General features: G+C 42.0%; 1 protein-coding gene across 1 annotated transcript; it reads right to left on the bottom strand.

Moving 5' to 3' along the window:
- Window positions 1-4,460: 4,460 nt before the first annotated feature.
- TRIM63 (tripartite motif containing 63) lies at window positions 4,461-20,112 on the bottom strand. Its single transcript, XM_051988164.1, has 9 exons — window positions 19,760-20,112; window positions 18,356-18,522; window positions 14,747-14,915; window positions 13,531-13,626; window positions 11,971-12,204; window positions 11,294-11,316; window positions 10,026-10,150; window positions 7,285-7,369; window positions 4,461-5,063 (listed from the first exon to the last, which is right to left on the bottom strand). Exons 1-9 carry the CDS (start codon window positions 19,916-19,918, stop codon window positions 5,021-5,023), a joined length of 1,101 nt encoding a protein of 366 aa, XP_051844124.1. The 5' UTR covers window positions 19,919-20,112; the 3' UTR covers window positions 4,461-5,020.
- Between the last annotated feature and the right edge of the window lie 397 nt (window positions 20,113-20,509).

The raw sequence follows: 20,509 nt of genomic DNA, 5'->3' as shown, positions 1-20,509 counted from the left end.
CTCTCTCTTTCTGTTTCTTTTATTCTCTATTCTCATTCTCTCTTTTGATTTCTTTTATCTTCTGTCTCTCTGCTTTTTCCTCTTCTTCCTTCTTTTTCTTCTCCTTCTCCTTCATACCTTTTTTCCTCACTCTGCCCCCTCCCTCTCACCATATAAACATATTATATATATATACATAGACATACAAGGTAAATTGGAGACAGTAAAAAAGAAAAGGCAACAAGATTGGGGAAAGCCAGGAAAAGCTTCTTGCAGAAAATAGGTTTTTAGGTAAGATTTAAAGGAAAATGGGAGGTAGAGGTGAGGAGAGAGAGAATTCCAGGCATGGGGGTTTGGCCCAAGAATATGCTAAGATTCAGGAGATTAAGAGGAATGGCAAAGGAGCCCAGTGGCACTGAGTTTTAGAGTATGTGGAGATGTAGGAGATAAAAAATTAGAAATATAGAAAGGGATCAGGTTAAAAAGGGCTTTAAACACCAAATGGAGGATTTTATGAACATTTTTTGAAGATTTTAATCATCTCTGAACACAAAATAAAACACAGATATACAGTGGCTCAGTGGGGTTTTATCACAAAGGTACATTCCTTTCTCCTTTTAATCTAGATTTTTTTCCAATTTGTATTTAATTTAATTTGCATTTGTATTTAACTTAAACCCAATTCTTGCTGTGTTCAGACTTTCATCTAAAGTGTTATGAAGATCATGATTATTATGAAGATCAAAGATTATTTGGGGGTAGCATATTCAGTGATATAGAAATGTGTTATTAAGGATCAAAATCTTTGAATGTTTAAGGAAAATTAGAGCAAAGACTCTATTTTTTTTTGTCTTTCCTTTCTCTGACTGGACTTAAGTCAAGGAGAAAAGAATGATCATTTAATTTGTGTTCAGGCTCTGCCTGGCTCACATTTCTTAGATTAAGAAATTTTATTGTGAGACTTGAGATATGATTTGGAAAATTTCCTTAGGTTCTTCTGGGTTTGAAGCTCGTGACTTTCTAGAAAAGTGAAGGCCAATAAAGGCAAATGAATTGGTCTTGGATATGGGATCTGATAATATAATCCTATTTTGATTCTTTCTGTGCATTCACCTATATATTGTTTAATTAGTTCTGAATGCATAAGTTTTAGTATAACATTCTGGCTTTCTTTAAAATATACTGCTTGTCTCTGATAGCATGCAGCATTGGGACATCTCCTTGTCAACCTGAAAATCTTGTGGTACAGGCTGAATTTCTCATCATGTTGATGTTGTCATACTGTGTTCATGATACCTGCCTGCCTTTCCATCCCTCGGGAAGTCAATCAAATGGGAAGATTTTCTCGTTAATTCTGGTGTTGATAAGGAGCCACTGAAGTTTGTTGAATAGGGGTGCAGTGAGGTCAGATTTGCAATCTGGGAAGATTCATTTGACAGATGGAGTGGAAGATGGATTGGAGTGGAGAGAAATTTGAGGCATGAAAACTGATAAGAAGGCTAACGAGTTATTCACATATGAGGTAAGGAGGGCCCCTACCGGGCTAGCAAAAGTGTTAGGAGAGAAGGAAAAATATATAAGAGATGTTAGGAAGGCAGAATGAGCAGGATTTGGCTTGGATTAAGGGGATGAGAAAGTAAGGATTTGAGAATGACGTCTCAAAACCAAGGAGTTGATAATGCTAAGTGAAATGAGCAGACCAGGAGATCATTATACCTGACAACAAGAAGACTATATGATGATCATTTCTGATGGACGGGCTCTCTTCAATCAATGAGATGATTCAAACCAGTTCCAATTGTTCAGTGATGAAGAGAGCCATCTACACCAGACCACAACATAGCATTTTCACTCTTTCTATTGTTGCTTGCTTGCATTTTGTTTTCTTTCTCAGTTTTTTTCCCTTCTTGATCCGATTTTTCTTTTCTTTTCTTTTCTTTTAATTAATTAATTTATTTTTTTATTATAGCTTTTTATTTACAAGATATATGCATGGGTAAATTTTCAGCATTGACAATTGCAAAAGCTTCTGTTCCAACTTTCCCCTTCCTTCCTCCCACCCCTTCCCCCAGATGGCAAGTTGACCAAAACATGTTAAATATGTTAAAGTATAAGTTAAATACAATATATGTATATATGTCCATACAGTTATTTTGCTGTACAAAAAGAATTGGACTTTGAAATAATGTACAATTAACCTATGAAAGAAATCAAAAATGCAGGCGGACGAAAATAGAGGGATTGGGAATTCTATGTAGTGGTTCATAGTCATCTCCCAGAGTTCTTTCACTGGGTGTAGCTGGTTCAATTCATTACATTGGAACTGATTTGGTTCATCTCATTGTTGAAGACCACGTCCATCAGAATTTTGATCTGATTTTTCTTGTGCAGCAAGATAATTGCATAACTATGTATATATATATTGGCTTTAACATATATAACATGTATTAGACTACCTGCCATCTAGGAGAGGGAGTGGGGGGAAGGAAGGGAAAAATTGGAACAGAAGGTTTTGCAAGGATCAATGTTGAAAAATTACCCATGCATATGTTTTATAAATAAAAAGCTTTAATTTAAAAAAGTGCACATGTTTAACCTATATTGCATTACTTGCTCTCTAGGGGAAGGAGAAGGTAAGAATGGAGGGAGAAAAATTTGGAACACAAGGTTTAGCAAGGATGAATGTTAAACTATCTTGGTATTTATTTTGAAAACTATAAAGCTATTGTAAAAAAAAAATTAAAGCTTGTCCAAAAACAAACAAACAAAAAACAAAAAACCTAAGGAGTTGAATGACTTGGAGAATGATAGTGCCCTGGAAGGGAAAAAGATGAGATCAATTTTGGGTAGGTTGAGTTTAAGGTGTTTCCAGAAAATCCAATTGGAAATTTCTATTAGGCAGTTGGAAATGCAAAACTGGACGTAAGGAGAGAGGTTAAGGCTGGACACATAGACCTGAGAATCAGTTGAGTAAAGATGATAATTAATAATTCTTTTCTACTAACATCTTGAAGATATCAACACAAGCAACTTAGCTTTTTCTATAATAGCATTTCTTCTTGTGCCCAAAGAGTTATAAAACTGCATACCCTTTGAGCCAACAATACCATTACTAAATCTGTATCCCAAAATTGATCATAAAAGAGGGAAAAGGATTCACAAGTGCAAAAGTGTTTGTAGCAGCTCTTTTTGTGGTGGCAAATAATTGGAAATTGCGGGAATGCCCATCAATTGGGGAATGGCTAAGCAATAGGAATGTAATGGAATACTAAATGTAATAAAAAATCATGAGCAGAAAAACCTGCAAAGATTTATATGCACTGACGCTGAGTGAAGTGAGTAGAAATAGGAGAACGTTGTGCAAGATCTAGAATGAACAGCAAGATTATATGATGATCAACTATGATAGATTTAATTCTTCTCAGCAGTGCAATGATCCAAGACAATTCCAAGGAATCCCTGAAGAAAAATGCTGACCACATGCAGACATCTATAGAGTCAGGATGCAGATGAAAACATACTATTTTCATTTCTTGTTTTTTTCTTTCTTGTGGTTTTTTCTTTTCTTCTGATTCTTTCACAACATTACTGATGTGGAAATATGTTTAACATAATTGTACATATGAAACAAATATCAAATTGTTTGCTCTCTTGGTAAGGGGAGAGGAAAGAAGAAAGAGTGAAAACACACAAAAATGAATATTGAAAACTGTCTTTACATGTAATTAGAAAAAATATTATTAAGTGCATCAAAGGATTCCTTCATAACATTCTTTAGCCCCCTTCTCATATGTAATCCCTTATTTATGATGTATTACATACAGCCTGTTCTCACCACTACTGTACTCCCACTCTATGACCTCTGGGTGATTTCCAAATTCATATCTTTGGAGACTGTTTCATGATACATTCAATTACAATGCTTGCTGGATTAGATTATGAAAAGTAAAGCCCTATATTAACCTTAAAGCACCATATAATTGTCATCTATTGTTAATAACATTATTATTAGACCTGTTGTTTCCTAATCTTCTGATCTTGACAGGTGACCCCCTTTGTCTTTTGTCTTGGAGCCTTAGTTACATCAGCTGTGAAGGAGATAATGATATGAGTGCTACCAATTTTAAAGAAATGTGTGTGAGGATGGAGCGAGATGACAATTTTTCCCAGCCTCTAGATTTCATAGATTTTAGATCCTCCTTTAATAAATAAAATTTTGGATAGTTGGGTGAGGCACGTAGATATTAAGTGACTTCCCTGGGATCATACAAGCTAGGATAAGAATCTGGATTTGAATGCAGGTTTTTCTGATGTCAAAGCCAACACTCTGTCCACTACATCAAAGAAATGTGTAATACGCAAAATGCTGTATGAACAGGCCCTCTTATCTCTCCCCCACACCTTCACTCCCCCCGTCTTCTATCATGGGTTGTTCCCATAGGCTCCCGTCTGTTTACACTAAACCATTCAGGGACACAAAGTGAACACCTTCTACCCCATGTCCATTTTAGGAACATCTGATAGAATTGTGCCTTTATTTGAACAATGTGCAACATAAATTCAGTCAGTAAGTACCCTGTGTGACAGGAATATGCATTAAATACAGTACACTCTTTCTAGGCCCAGAAAGTGGTGTGGAGAGGGGCCCGGCCAGCTGCCAAGTACCCAATCCCTCAGCATCTCTGACCACTTCTACCCATTCCACACAATGATTTCCCTCCCTTGCACAATGTGCAAAGTCTTTTTCTGGAAAGCACCAGATCTGTAGACATTTACAGTTATATACAAAAAGAAAAAGAACATTAAAAAAGAAATTGTACAAAACATTTCATTTTGCACCAACGTAGAAAAGTGTCCTGTGTTTTTGTTTCAACAAGTCTCTAAGCCTGGTTGAGTGGCCACTTGTTAGGCCATGGGGTGTATCCAGTCTCTGCAACCTGGCAGAGACAGATCTTCCATCCCTTTAAGCCCGGGGTTTGTCACAGAGACTCCTCCTGAAGAGGCCTCTTTTCTTCCCTGTCTCTCTCTCTTGGGAGTTTTCTCATTGTAGGGCTTCTTCTTCTTCCTGCCTCCTTCCTGTACTCCTACAAGAAAAAAAAAAAGCAAGAGACTCGTGAACGGGGTGGGAAATGGGAAGAAATCTCTGTAAAGATTACTCTAGATCCAAAAGAGATCTTAGAGGTCATCAGTTCCACAAATCTGATGATCAGAGATCATCATTTACAGTGAAAGAAACAGAGGACTTTCTCACATTTGGAAAGTTCTCTGACTTCATATTCCTCAGCTTTATTACCATGATGCTTTGTGCCTTAAATTCTTTCTTTTCCCTATGCCCTTTTAAAAATATGATATAATATAGCTCCAAATATATGGGTTACATTCTATTACAACAAACTCTCAAGATCTTTTTTGGGTATCTTCTTGGGTTCAAATAGTAAGAGAGAAAAGCAAACCACCTGGGTTTGGATCCTGGCTCTGACAATATAGCAAATCACATCCTAATTCTGGGCTTCAGTTTCCCTAGCTGAAAAATGAGGACAAGGTTTATACTACCCATCTCATAGGGCATGGGGAATCAAACATGACTTTCTTTGTAACCATGTAATGATACATAATTGTCAGCAATAATGATAATAATAAATTATTATTAGACTTTCCCAGAATAAGACTAGAATAGAGATGTGGATGTTACAAAGAAACAGATTTTGGCTTAGTATTAGAAATGTAACAGATAAAAGTTTATAACAATAAAACAAGCGACCTCAAGAGGTATAAACCTAGGCATGTTACAGCATAGGGAGAAACTTGGAATACAGAATAATAGCTGTGGAAGGTACCTTAGATTATAGAATATCAGAAGGAAAGGGGTCTTAGAATACAGACTGTCAGAGCTGAAAGGGTCTTAAAGATCATGTTTTTGTTAAGTTGCATTTCAATTGTTTCCAACTCTTTGTGATGGACCCCATTTGGAGGTTTTCTTGGTTGAAATATTGGAGTGGTTTGCCATTTCCAACTTCAGTTCATTTTACAGATGAGGAAACTGAGGCAGGCAGGGTAAAGTGATCTGTCAGAGTCACACAGCTAATCTGAGGTCAGATTTGGATTCATGAAGATGAGTCTTCCTGATTCTAAGCCCAGTGTTTGGTCCACTATGTCCCTTAGCTGCCCAAAGATCATGCAGTAACATCCAGCAAAGAAACCCTCCTTAAAAACATCCCTGACTGTCAGTCATCAACATCTTCAGAAACACCTTCTTGCCTCATGAAACAGCTATTCCACACTGGGCTCTGATCATAAGGAAGTTTTTCTTTTTTCTTTTCTTTTCTTCCAGTACATTAAGTTGAAACTTTCCTCTCTGCAACTTTCACCCATTGTAATTCCAGACCTGCATAATGGAGGGCTATGGTGGGCAGTGAGCTAACTCACTGAAGCATAGCCTTGTTGGGAGGGATGGCAGCAGGCAAAATATTCTGCCTGTTGAAAACAAGGGACTTCCATTGGGCAGTCCTCTGATAGACCTTTTACTATGAGACAACTTGCAAATATTTGAAGGAAGTGATGAAAATAACCCTCCTTTTATTCTTCTCTTCTCCAGGCTAAATCTAACTATTCAACAAACAGTGTGATGTATTGGGAAGCTTGCTTGAATTAAAATCACAGACCCTGGGTGCAAATCTTGGCCTTGTGGGACCTTGGCCAAACCATCTTAACCCATCAGTCCTCAATTTCCTCATCTGTAAAATGAAAGGGTTCAATTTATGGATCACTGATGTCCCTTCCAACCCAAAACCAATGTTCCTATTAGGCATCTGGTTCCTTTGACTGCAGTTCCCATAGGACAATGTTTTGAGTTCTTCTCATCCATCCATCCCATCACCTTCCTTTTAACTTTGCTTCAGTTTGTTGGGCTGACCAGCTGCCTGTTTCAGGATTCCTGGCCAATTCTACATGAGGAATTCTTTACTGAATGAAAAATTGTCTGGAGTGGTCTTTAACTTTTCTTGAACTCTTAAATCCTGGCTTTAACTTTTCTTGATCTCTTAAATCCCATGCTTTAAGTTTTCTTGAGCTCTTAAATCCTATGCTTTCCTTTGGGAGCATTGAATTGCTTTCAGAGTTTCTCCCAATCTGTTTTTCATTTTCTTTTTTGTTTTGACCTAAGCAAGTTTCTGAGGTCACATCTGAACTCAGATCCTCCTGACTCTCAGGCCAATGTTCTATCCAGTGTATCACCTAGCTTGTCTCTTGTACTTTGCATTTCAATCTGATCCCCACAGATCCAAAAGGAGAAATAGGCTTCCTCACCTCCCACCTTCCCCTCCAGAGGGATCTTCTTCCTCTTCTTCCTCCTCATTCCCCTCTGCCTCAACGAACTCTTCTTCTTCCTCATCTGTAGATGAAAAGCAAACAACATTTAGCTGGGGCTCCTTGCTCCATCCATCCATCCTCACCTCCCACATGTACCCAAGCAGAGACTGTCCACCCTTGTTCATCCATCCGAGGGGAGTCCTGAAGCATGGAGAAGCTGCTCCCAGCCTCTTGTTTGCTGAGTAAGGCCAAAGGGGAACAGCAAGTGTTAGCTCCCCCGGAGAATGAATGACCTCTTCCCTTTTCCCCCTTTGTCCCTTCCCTTTTTTCTCCCTTCCCCCTCTCCCCAACCTGGCTGACACAGTGACATTCCTTTGTTTCAGAGCCACAGGCTGCCTATCACCTGATCTTGCTGTGGCCTCAAGGAGGGACTCTGGGTAAGACACAATTTGTCTGCATCTCCCTGAAAGGCACAGGAGAGATAACTGTGGTCTGGCAACAGCAAGCAGAATGCTCTCTGGGCTCAGAGGTCAAGGTCCTCCCTGGAAACTCAACTGTGTGTCTCGGCTCAGCCCTGGAAGCCAAGCCTTTGAGGCCTCTCCCTGCCTGGCACGCCTTGTGCTGCTCACCCTGTTCCTCCAACCTTCTGTACTCTATCTTCTCGTAACTCCTTTGAAGCTGGGTGGGGGACTTTTGCACTAGCTTCTCAGCTCTCCCAGGCTTAAAGCCTGGGTGGGCCAGCTTAGAAGTAACTAGGAAATCCCTTCCCCTCTCTCAGCCTCCATTTTCTCATCTGTAAAAGGTGGAGGGTAGGGGGAGTTGAACCAGATGCCTTCCAAGATCAGCTTCCACTCTGGTTTCCATGATCACTTAATTTGTTTCACCTCCTCAGTTTCTTTTCTTTGATGGGAGTTTGTCTCCTGGGATCTGAAGACAGGGAACAAATCCCCTAATCTCCATAATCATCTTCCTTGACTTTAACTGGACCCTGTTTATTAATCAGATTGAATGTTTGGAAAAATGTTTACCCCCGGGACAGGCCTGAATTCACTTCTACCAATTCAAGGAAACAAACATGAATTTTATTTACACACACACACACACACACACCCTCTATAACCTGAGGGTAATTTTATCAATGTAAATATATATATATATTTATATAAAATAAAAGAATCTACTGAGTTATAGGTTCAATCCTAGCTCTATTGTTTATTACCTGTATGAACCTGACAATCCACTTAATATTTTAAGGCCTCCTTTTCCTCATTTGTGAAAGATTGAATGAAAAAAAAAAAGTTTAATAAGGGCTTACTGTGTGTCCAGCCCAGTGCAACATAAAATGAATAGCTTGGATTTAATAAAATCTGAGGTCCCTTCTAACACTAAATCTGAGTCATCCAAGATCTTACTAAAAGGTACTTTGGGGAACCCAAGGTAAATAATGCACCAGACCTCCCAACAGGAGTTTATTATTCAGTAAGGAAGTTAGCACATTTCCAAATTAAAGGATAAAGACTTTGCCCTAAATAGTGGATTGGAGAGATGAATTAAAGTAATTGAGGTCTTTTGAATGCCTTCAAGTTACAGATTAGCTAGGATAGCTGAAGGAAAGGAATCACCGACAGTTAGAACTAGAAGGAACCTTTGACTATAGACTATTAGAGCTGAAGGGACTTCAAAATGAAGAATGTCTGAGCTGAGAGAGACTGAAAAGCAGAGACTGTCAGAGCTGGGGAGGGGGAGAAGGAAACCTTAGAATTCAGGATTTTAGAGCTGGGAGGGACCTTAGAACACAGAATGTCAGAGCTGGGATAGACCTTAACCATAGTATGTCAGATCTTGAGTGGCTTCAGGACATAAAAGTTAGAATTTTACAACTGGGTAATGTAGATACAGATTATCAACTAGCAGAGATCTTAGAAAATCGAATAGGCATGGGGGAAAGTGAAGAAAGATAGGGTGATAGTAAACAGAGCCTTAGATCCTGTCAGGAGATTGCAACTTTAATTTCAGCTCTAACATTTGTACTCTATGACCATGGTCATTTAATTTTGCTAAACATCAGACACATTTGAATATTTCAAAATCCAAAACCACCTTTCTTAAGCTGACCAATAGAATAGTTCTTTTCTTACTGTTAAAATCATATTCTAATTCATTTAGATACAAATATTGATAATGCTTTTAAAAAGACACTTTAGCAAAACTCAGTTTCCGCTCTATAAAATGGCAATCATAGGATCATTGTGAGGAAATCTCTTTGTTTATGTTAAAGACCTTTGGAAATATGAGATGTTATTATTAAACTGGAATGTTAAAGCTGACCTTAGAGACCATTTAGTCTCAACTCCTTCATGTTATAGCAGAAGAGGTGGTTATTTGTTCTTCATTCTTGAAGAGGACCATGGCATCAGGAGGTGATACCATGACATGAAAGTGAGGATCAGAGAAGGGAAGTGACTTTTTTAGTCACATGGCTAGTTAGCGGATGAGCCTGAACTAGAACTGAGGCCTTCTGACTCCCCATCCAGAGCTTTTTTCCATTCTGTTTTAAAGTCTGAATATCGGTCAGCAAAATTTGAACCAGATTACTTCTAAAGTCTCTTCCATTTTTAAGATTCCCTGATTCTTGATTAAAGGCATGTCTTTGTAATGGAAAGTCTCTCCCTCTTCTCTCAGTTTCCTATTGCTATGGTGAGTAGGGAAATAGATCCAGTCCTTCACAACCATATTACCTGACCCGAAGTCAATTGCTTTCAAGGTGTCTGCTATGTGTTCCAGGTCCAAGGTGAAATAATCCATGTTCTCAAAGCCTTGTTCTGTCTTGCCCAGATGGCAGCCCTTGGATGCTTCCACGATGCTAAAGAGAAGAAGACAGGATGGGCTGAGATCTCATCTCTTGCCATTCCAGAGCCCAGTGAAAGGAGCTCCCTTTGAATTCTCTCAACTTTGAGAGTTGCTTATCCCCCTGTTTCTCACTGGTTCCTCTTTATTTAGCCTCTCACTCCACTTCCAGATGAGGGTACTGTTCCATGCCACAGGAGATCTGGCATAGGGATGCCTACAGGAAGGGAGTGAGGCAGTCCTGAAAATAGTCACCCAAAGGCTGAAAATCAGGAGCCCCCAGGTTCTAATCTTGACTCTATTTACTTGCTGGTGATCTTAAATAAATGACTTTACCTTTGTTGACCTCAATTCTCTTTTATTTATTTGTTTGCTTGCTTGCTCAATTATTTATTTACTCATTTATTCATCCATTTGTTTGTTTATTTATGGGGGAGGGGGTTGGAATTAAGTAACTTTCCCAAGGTCATATAACTAGTAAGTGTTAAATATCTGAGGGCAGACTTGAAGGGCCTCAGTTTTTTTAACTGAAAAATGGGAGCATTGGATTTGGTATTCATGAGGGTTCCTTCAATTTTTGACATTCAAAACCCTAATATTAGAATGTAAGCTCCTTAATCTAAATATACAGTCACATAGTACTTTGTCCATATGACAATCCTTTGAGATAAGTGCCATTATTATTCCCATTTTATAATTAGAGAAACTGAAGTTGAAAGGTTAAATGATTGCCCAGTATTAAACTGCTAGTAAGAATCTGTGGCAGGATTCAAGACCTCATGATTGTTGAAGGATTGACTGATTCCCCTCTCTGCCTTAACATTCTAAATTCTAAGGTGCTATGAATCTCTGACATTCTGTTTTCCAGAGGCTTTTTTTTTTGTACAAGTTTTCCTTCCCAGCTCTGCACATTCCATTATGGAAAGTACCTTCCCCCTTCATTGCACAGAGATTATAATGGAGATAAAGCAGAAAGTTAGAGATAGGGGGAGAGGGGAAAGGAAGCAAAGTATTTCGGGGCCTTAGAGTTACAGAACCTTTCCCAAGGACAGAATTCATCAGGAAAGGTCAGGATAAAGAAAATGGGAATTCCCTTTAGGTTGCTGGGGGATTGGAGCATCAAACCCCTGAGCTTCTACCTCCCTCAGAGATTACTTACGCTTTGATCAGTGGCTTGGCATTCTGTGGGGAAAAAAGAGAAGACAGAGATTCAGCCATTGGACTGGGCACTCAGATGCTCCAAAGATGGGTACCCATGAGTCAAAGACTTCCTAGCCACTTAGGTTTCCATGGTCCAGCTATGGCATTATTGCCCAACAACGTTTCCAGTCTCATAGTTGTGGTCGAAAATCATTTCCCTGGCACCCTCCCCAAGCCCTGTTACAAAGTCCCTAATCTCACCAAATCCTGGAGGAATGGGTTGGGAACTCCTGAAGTTTGACTAGCCCCTGCCTCCATGATTCCCTCAAAGACATAAGTCCTTGTAGTAGAGACTTGGCAGACTGGATTTTGCATACTGGTTCTTATCTTTATCCATGGTGTGACTTTAAGCTAGTCATTTTATTCCTCTGACTTACAGTGAGGAATGGATCAACACAATCTCTAAAGGCCTTCCTAGTTCTAACATTCTGTATCTAAGTTCCTTCCACCCCTGACATTCTATGTCCTAAGCTCCCTTGGATTTCTGGTATTCTGTATTCTTAGGCATCTCCCAGCTTCAGAATTCTTTGTTCTAAGATCCCTCCTCTCTCTGCCATTCTACATGCTAAGATTGCATTGACATCCTATGATTCTTTGGAGGGTTGGCTGGGGATACTGAAAAGTCTAGCTGCTCACCATCAGGAAGGCGGCTCCTCCTGGCTCATCCATGGATTGGATGGCTGTCTCCACCAGTTTGGTGGCCTTTTCCAACTGCTCCCGGTACTGCTGTATCAGGGCCTCGATGAAGCTGATCTTCTCCTCTTGCTCCTGAGTGATTCTCTGTAGCAACTCACTCTTCTTCTCATCTAAGATGGCATACAGAACATCAAACTTTTGGCTCAGTTCCTCCTTTACTTGGTGGCTATTCTCCTGAAGAAAGAGAGAGAGAGATTCGGGGTTACCTCCTCTGGAGGACTGGATTCCCTTATTCCAGAATCCCTTGCTACATATTCTTTGTCTCTTTTTAGCTCACATTTCTATAGTCTTTTGATACTAGATTTATAGCCAGAAAGAACTTTTCTTACCCCAATGGGCTTTTTGAGGAAAGTGTTCTGAAAACTATTTATTATTAATTAATTAATCATTATTAACTATCAATTAACTCAGAGCTCTTGCTATCCAGGGTGTGAACTCTAGGACAGGTCAAAATCTAATTCCCTCTCCAATATGGATTTCTACTCTTGTGGATTTCAGAAAAACAAGCATTGGGGTAGTTTTGTTTTTAATAAATCATGCTAATAGTTTCTCTGATTTCGAACCATCCTTGTATCTATGATATACAAACATTTTTTGAGGCAATTGGGCAATTAAGTGACTTGCCCAGAGTCACACAGCAAGGAAGTGTTAAGTGCCAGAGACCAGATTTGAACTGAGGTCCTCCTGACTTCAGGGCTGGTGCTCTATCCACAGTGCCACATAGCTGCCTCTTATGATATAAATTTAACCTGATCCCACAGGTCTTCTAGTTTTTTGGTTAACCACAATGCTTCCTCTTATTGGATAATGTAAAAAAATATATATTGCTGTGATGGTTTTGCAAAGATTTCATTAAACTTTTTTTAAAAATCAATATTCATTAGTGATATTGTTCTATGGTTCTCTTTCTTTGCTTTATTCTTCCCTAGTATTAATATTAGTACTATATTGAATCTCATAAAAGGAATTTGTTGGTATTTTTTAATTTTGAGAATAATCTGTGTACTAGAAATATTAATTTTTTTAATCATTTATAAATTCTTTCTGGACTAATGTTTTGTTTTGTTTTCCCTTTGGTTAGCTAATTTAATTTCATTTAGAAAAACCATTACTAGAACTGACTATACCCAAGGAAGCAGTAGACAGAGAGAAAGGAATCACAAAATCATAGAATATTAGACTGGAAAGAAGATCTAGGTTTCAATCCAAAATTTGAAGTACTACCTATGTAATCTTGAACAAATTGCTGAACCATTTTGGGTTTCAATTTTTGCATCTGGAAAATAAGGACTTCTTTTCCAACTTTAAGTCTCATGGTTTCTTTCCTTCCCAGTCAGAACTCCCATCCATCATACCTGCCCCACCAGTCTTGGGCACTGGGCCTCTAATCATGACATCTGGAGGAGCCATTAGGGGCTATTTAGAGTTGGAGGGGGGAGAGTTGGGTTACAGTGGGTGGTTCCAATTTCCCCAGGCTGGGCCCTTTCTCCCATTCCTCACCTTGGTAACTCTACAGGAGTCTTCCAGCTGGGTGATGATCGTCTGTACTCTGTCGTTCCCAGCTACCAGCATGGAGATGCAGTTGCTCAGCTCGGTCTGGATAAGAATGATAGAGGAGGACCAAAATAGATTTAACCTCTACTGACCCATGAGAAAAGAGAAACAGAGACATTTCTGTTCCAGATCTCCCCTTTCCTTTCCCTGGAGGGTTGGGGAATCTCTCTATATCTAGGGACCAGTGGCAGGTTTTAGCTTGAAAAGGGAATCACAGAATCATCGAATATTCGATTAGAGCCATTTAGTTCTTGGAGTATATGATGTTTTTATTTTTAAATTTTGCTTTTTATATCACCTTCATTCTTAGCTATATCCCTCCCACTTTGCCAAAGAGTTGTTTCTTAAAACTAAGAATTAAAAAAGGAGGAAAAATAATAATATGAAACATTAAAAAGCTCAAAGGGATTTTAGAACACAGAATCTTAGAATTAAACGGGACCTCAAAAACCAACCAGTTCATACTCTCTATTTTTACAGATGAGGAAACTGAGGCCCATGGAGGTCTCCTCCAGCTCTGAAATCCTGTGACAATGACTTCCTGAGTAGTTAGTAGCATAGCCAGGACTAGATTTGGAGGGGGGGAATAGAAAAGAAGAGAAAAAGATTGATAACAAGGAAAGATGTAAGGGGCCAAGAGAGGTTGTGTAAGAGAGGAAGAGAAAAAGAAGGTATCACTGGCGGAAAGTGGGTAGAGGCTCCCTTCTCAGCCCCCTCCTCACTGTACCTAGTTTGTCCCAAGGATAAGAAAATGGGATTTTCTTAAATCCTGGGGAATGTAGGAAAGGTTTGGAGGAGGAATTTGTAGATAATTTAGAAGGCAAACAGCCTCTCTACCCCCTACTGTAGGAATAGCCCTGTGACCTGAGATGGCCTATGGGGAGAGGGGCAAAGCAGGAGGCGCTATCCCTTGGGGTCTGGCTTTTCCCTAGAGCCACACCCCACATCTCTCAAGTGACAGTAAATATAACAAGTGACCTCAGGCCTCCCTCCTCAGATTTGGGGGTGGGGGGGAGATAGCTTCTCCCAGCGTCCCGGGAAGTCCCTTCAAGGCTATTCCTGAAAGGTCCAAATCAGCACATCCCCTGAGCTCCAATCAGCAACATGAAGCATGAATTGTAAAGCCAGCCCTCCCCAGGTCCCGGCCAAGGCTCTCCCTTACCTTCTGGCCTTGGAAGACATTCTGCAGGGGGGCCACCTCACAGGCCTTGTGGGCCCCAAACACCTTGCACATTGAGCAGGTGGGCACCTCGCAGGTCAGGCAATAAATGTTGATCTTCTCATCCTCGTGCTCCTTACACATCGGGTGGGTACCCTTCTGCAGGGGCCGGCTGAGGGGGGGAATCCAGCATGGGTCATTGGAGCGCTCCCTGGGTCCTGCCCCTCCCTGAAAGAGCTAACAGTCTCATCCACCCCTCTCCCTGCTCTGGTCCTCAGGGCCTCCGAGCAGCAAATGGAGACTTCAGAGATTCCCCCCAACCCCCATCCCCTCCCCAAAGCTCTGCCCCAGGAACAAACATGTTCTCCATGTGGCTGGTAACAGAACTCTGATCCCAAATAAGCCAATGCCCGCTCCTGTTCCCAGGGAAAAGGGCAGCTAGCCCAGTTTGGGGTTTTTGTTAGATGTAGGAGGCTCAAAATAGGGTTCTAGAGTCAGAGCTGGAATTAGAGGCCATCAAGTCCAATCTCCTCATTTTATGGATGATGAAAATGAGAAACAGAGCGATTAAGTTATTTACCCAGGGTCACACAGCTAGGAAAGGAATGGTATTCTGAATGAGCAGAGGAAGTGGGGAAAGGGTCTTCCCAGAAAAGATTCCCTTCCTAAACCAGGGCTTGCCCTTCCCTATTTCTTAACTCTTAATTTTCACCTGTTTTTTCTCCACTAATTCATACCTCTCCTCTCCTTCAAAACCTGCTTCAGATACTCCCTCCCTCCAGGAAGCCCTCTTTGACCATTCCAACTGACTTTCATGGAGTTGTTGGAGCTTCTTATCTTACAGATTTGGAAACTGAGGCAGAGAAAGGATTTCTCACACAGGCAGTAAATAGTAGAACTAAAATTTGAACGCAGGTCCTCCGAAATTCTTTCCCGCCTTCTTTCATCCTTTCCTCGATCCCCTTAGTGTTTGTCATACACCCCTTCTTCCAATTTTCGTCCTGAGTCTGTGTAATGCAGCAAAAGAAGCCAGCCCCGAGATGCAGGCTTGGGTTGTAAACCTGGTTCTAGTCTCAGCTTGCTGAGCTACCTGTGATCTGAGATAACTCATTTCACCTCTCTGGGCCTCTGGATGACTTCTAACATCCTTTCCAGGGCTGATGCCATAATTCCTCAACCAAGAGACACTTCCCACCTCTTTCTTTTCCCACCTTATTTATTTTCTTCTGGTCAGACTCGATGTCACCATCAGCTCAAATGGAAATGGGGTCAAGTGACCTGTAATAAGCATGTCTGCCAGCTGCACGTTAACTAAAAAACCCATACCCGGCTTTCTAATTTTTTAATTAATTTTGTTAAGCATTTCACAATCACATTTTAGCTTGGTTCGGGCCACATGCTGGAGTGTTGTGGGCTGTGTGTGGCTGTTGAAACATATGTTTGACACCTCTCCTCCCTTCAGTTCTTATCAGCAGGCTGATTTTTGATTGTTGCAGTATGACATTATTATTACTAATAATTAACAAGAAGGGGTACGGCTGAGTGGAAAGAGAGAGCCAGGAGACTCGGCTTCCTACTCGGACCGTTGGCTCATGCTGTGGTTTGAGATCATCCTCTGGATCTTAGTTGCTAGTTCTGATTGTGTGTGTGCGTGTGTGCGTGTGTATGTGTGTGTGTGTGTGTGTGTGCACTTGTGTATTTGTCTCTGTGTGTGTGTCTGTGTCTGAGTGTGTTTGTGCAGGTGCCTGTGCTGATGAAGCAGGGGATATTTACACGGCATTTTAAGGTTTGCAGAGCTCTTTACAAACATTATCTCATTTAAGCCCCACAATAGCTCTGAAAGGGAGAGACTGGAGGTATTATCCTCATTTTATGGATGAGGAAGCAGGCCCAGAGAAGTCACCCCACTGGGAAAGGACAGGATTTGAAGCTGGTTCTCCCACTTTCAAGTATAGCACTCTGTGACTCCTCCCAGCTCTGACATCCCGTGTTCTAAGGGCCCTCCCAGCTCTGACCTCCTGGGTTCTAAGGCCCTCCCAGCTCTGACCTCCTGGGTTCTAAGGACCCTCCCAGCTCTGACCTCCTGGGTTCTAAGGGCCCTCCCAGCTCTGACCTCCTGGGTTCTAAGGCCCTCCCAGCTCTGACATCCCAGGTTCTAAGACCATTCTCAGTTGTGACATTCTGGGTTCTAAGGTCTCTCTCAGACATTCTGATTTTCCCAGTTCTGACATTCTCTGTTCTAAAGGTTCTCCCAGTTCTGACATTCTCTGTTGTAAAGTTCTTCTAAGCTCTGAAATTCTGTGTTCTAAGTCCCCTCCCAATTCTGAAGGCCCCTTCTACCTCTCATAATCTAAAAAATTGGGGCAGTATTTTTTCTTAAAATGTCTTTCCAGGAACCCCTGTTTCCTTTTGTCCTTTGTCTCCTTATCTCTACTTTACATCAGAAAACAGAAGTCCTACTAGGAAGCTCCCTGAATCAGCTCCCCTGACCTGATGGTGCTTGGTAAAGAGTTTAGATGAGAAGCTGGAGGGGAAGGGGCACTTAGGAAAATGGGCCACCACAGCTACTTCCCTGACAGCTTCTGGGCCCCAGCACTGGAGTGAGCACCACATAATTCTGCCTGAGGGTCAGTGAGCTGCCAATTAGCTGGGTAACCTCCAGCAGACCATTTCCCTTCTCTGAACCTCAGTTTCCTTATCCACAAAATGGATCCTATAATACTTATACTACTTCCTTCACAGGTTGTTCTGGAGGATCAAAAAAGCCAATTATGTGTAAATTAATGATAAATGTAATTAATGATAATGATAAATTAATGTTGATTATTATTCTGTCACTACTCAATATTATGGCTGTTCTTACTTTTTTCCATTGAAGAAGATTCCCAAAATTGGTCTCACCATCCTAAAGTTTCAGTTTTTAAAATTTCTTCTCCACTTTTTAATCTTTTTTCCCTTTTCCAAAACTCTTTAGCACTGGCAGTGTGGGGTGCAGTGGATGGCATGTTGGACCTGGTGTCTCTAAGGTCTGAGTTCAAATCCAGCCTAGTTGTGTGATCCTTAACCCTGTCTACCTCAGTTTCCTCATCTATAAAATGGAGATAATAATAGCATCGACTTCGTAGGTTTGTCACAAGAATAAAAATGAGAATATTTGTAAAGGATTTTGAAGTAAATCTTGGGTATTCTTTTAATGAAATATTACTAATATTGCTAATAATATTAGTATTATTATCACCACCCCAGAAGGTGGTTCAATCATCCATCCATCTCTTCCATCATATATTTATATATATACATACATACTTAGGGCCTGAGTGTAAGGTAATTGGTGTCCATTCCTTGGGCTCCTGGCAAGGGAAGCCTTACTAGATCAGACCCATCAAGGCTTTGAAGCTACGGACAGTGAGCTCTGGCGGTGGTTAGCCAGATGCAGAATCTGGCTCTGGTTTTGTGGGGAGGATGGGAGGGTAAGAAGGCAGGATGGAGTCTAGGATCCAAACCTTCTTCCAAGAGCTTGGCCAGAGAGAAGAGAGACCTCTCCCCGTCCTCTCCACGGACTCCCCCTCTGCCTCCACTCAGCAGCCCAGAGGACGTGCGGGAGGAACTGACCTTGAACACTCCTGTTTATAGATGTCAATGATGTTCTCCACCAGCAGGTTCCTCTGAAGCCCGTATACCCCGTGTCTGTCCATGATCACCTCATGGCGGCAGGAAGGACATCGGAAACGGCCTCCTGAAATGGAGCCACCCCGGTTGGACCAGTACGGGTTGGCTGCCTGTGGACGCCACGAATAAAGGAGAAATCGAGTCAGAGAAGTATCCTTCCTCTGCTACTCCCCAACCAAGATTCACTCTGTTTCCTAGTCTCCTTCTTCCATGGAATCAACCAATAGAAACTTTATACTCCTACTTTTGAAGCTTACAACTTATATGACCTTGAGTTCCCTGGACCTCAGTTTACTCATTTGTAAATTTTTAAAAAGAGGTTTGGGCTTTAACAAGGTCCTTCCTAATTCTAGATGTTGAAATCTATGATCCCGAGTTCTAATGAGGATGGACCCATTTCACAGATGGTGCAACTGTAGCACAGAGTCACCAACCAAAATTGCTTTGATGTTGTTGAAAGTCAGGATAAATCCCATCCAAGACACTTTTTCATTGTATGGCCCTGGGCAAGCTCTTTCTCAGGCTTAGACTCCTATCTCCTCGTGTGTTTTGAAGCTCAAATGAGATAATATATTTGTGTCTTTGAATTTAATAACTGTCAGCTACTGAATATTACCTTCTTCTAATTTGGAGGTTTCTCCCCCAGACTAGCGCCTGATCCATCCACCCCAAGACCCCCTCCCTCTCTAGAGAAAGGTTCCCCTCCCGTTCAGGAACAGCTGTGCTCCCTTAGCTGGGGGAGACACTGCCTCCCTGATCACCTGCCTCCTGGCCCAGCCCCTCCCCCTTCTCCACTGCCACCCCAGGGCTCTGGGCCCCCTGCCACCCTGGCTCTGGCCGGAGGGGTCTGGTTTCTCTCTCTTCTCTCCTCACCCCCCTTTGATTACTAAGATAGTTGCCTCTTGGAACTCATTGGTCAACAACCTTATCAAAAGAGCGAGGAGGATGAGAGGATTAGGGGCAGCACTAGTGGGAAAAAACCTTGCGTCATGGAGAAGGGCAGGGGCAGCCAACTGTCTCCCCACCCCCTTCCAGGCCCCACGGGAGGCTTTGGGGAAGGAGCCGAGGTGGAGAAGGTGGCAGGGACAGGGGAGGTCATGGGGTGGAGACAGAATTGTCGAGATGATGCAGTCCAACTCCTTCGGTTTCTAGAGGGGGAAACTGAGTCCCAGAGAAGTTGTGACTGGCCCTAGCTGAGACGCTAATCCTGGGCCCTTTGACTCCGGTCTGGTGTCCCAGGCTGCCCCTGAGAGAAGAATACACTGACCCAGAGCCTAGCTCGAGTCAGGGCCAGCTGTGCGAGGGGATCTGGGCAGGTGGGCCGTTCGGGCCCCTCCGAGCACTGACCTGAAAGATATCGTTGGCACATTTTCGGCACAGGTTGTGCTGGCAGGGCAGGATGACCACGGGCTTGGTGAACATCTCCAGACAGATGGGGCAGATCAGCTGCTTCTCCAGGTTTTCCATGGGGTTCGAGTCATGGATCAGACCTGACTTATAATCCATTCTGCTTCTGGCTTCCAGATCACGCGCTGGCCTGAAGAGCTGAAGACCCTTGTCTTGCCGAACACCGACCTCCTTTCCTCTGAGCTCTTCTCAAACTCTGGGATTCTGTCTTTGTCCACGGTTCCTTGGCTATTTATAGCCAGCCCTGGGTCACATGAGCTGGTTTGAGAGGGGACTGACCAGGCACGCCGATGCCCAAATTGGCCAAGGGGCTGTGGGGGGAGGAGGGAAGGGAGGAGGGGTGGATTTCGGGAGAGTTGAGTTTCCTCCCCACAAAGCAACGGCCTTATCACATGCCAGAGTGAGCAATCGCTGTTCTCAGGGGATGGGGGTTATAAACAAGGACAGGCTGTCCGGGGACCATTCAGAGGCAGGATTTCACTTGGAAATCAGATGCCCTGCTCACCTGCACCATGAACTGGCGGCGTGACCCACCTCCTTGGCAGCTCGGCTTAGTGGGTTAATTCCACCCGTGACCTCGAGAACATGAGTCTGGGGACCAGCCATGGCATTCTGGATAAAATATTAAGAATCAAGAAGACCTGGAAGCAAATTCCACCTCGAACTTCCTAGCTAGATGAACCAGAACGA

This window comes from Antechinus flavipes, chromosome 3 (assembly GCF_016432865.1).
Source record: "Antechinus flavipes isolate AdamAnt ecotype Samford, QLD, Australia chromosome 3, AdamAnt_v2, whole genome shotgun sequence".
Classification (NCBI taxonomy): domain Eukaryota; kingdom Metazoa; phylum Chordata; class Mammalia; order Dasyuromorphia; family Dasyuridae; genus Antechinus; species Antechinus flavipes.
The sequence above is the reverse complement of the archived record's forward strand: the minus strand, read 5'-3'. Positions and strand labels throughout refer to the sequence as shown.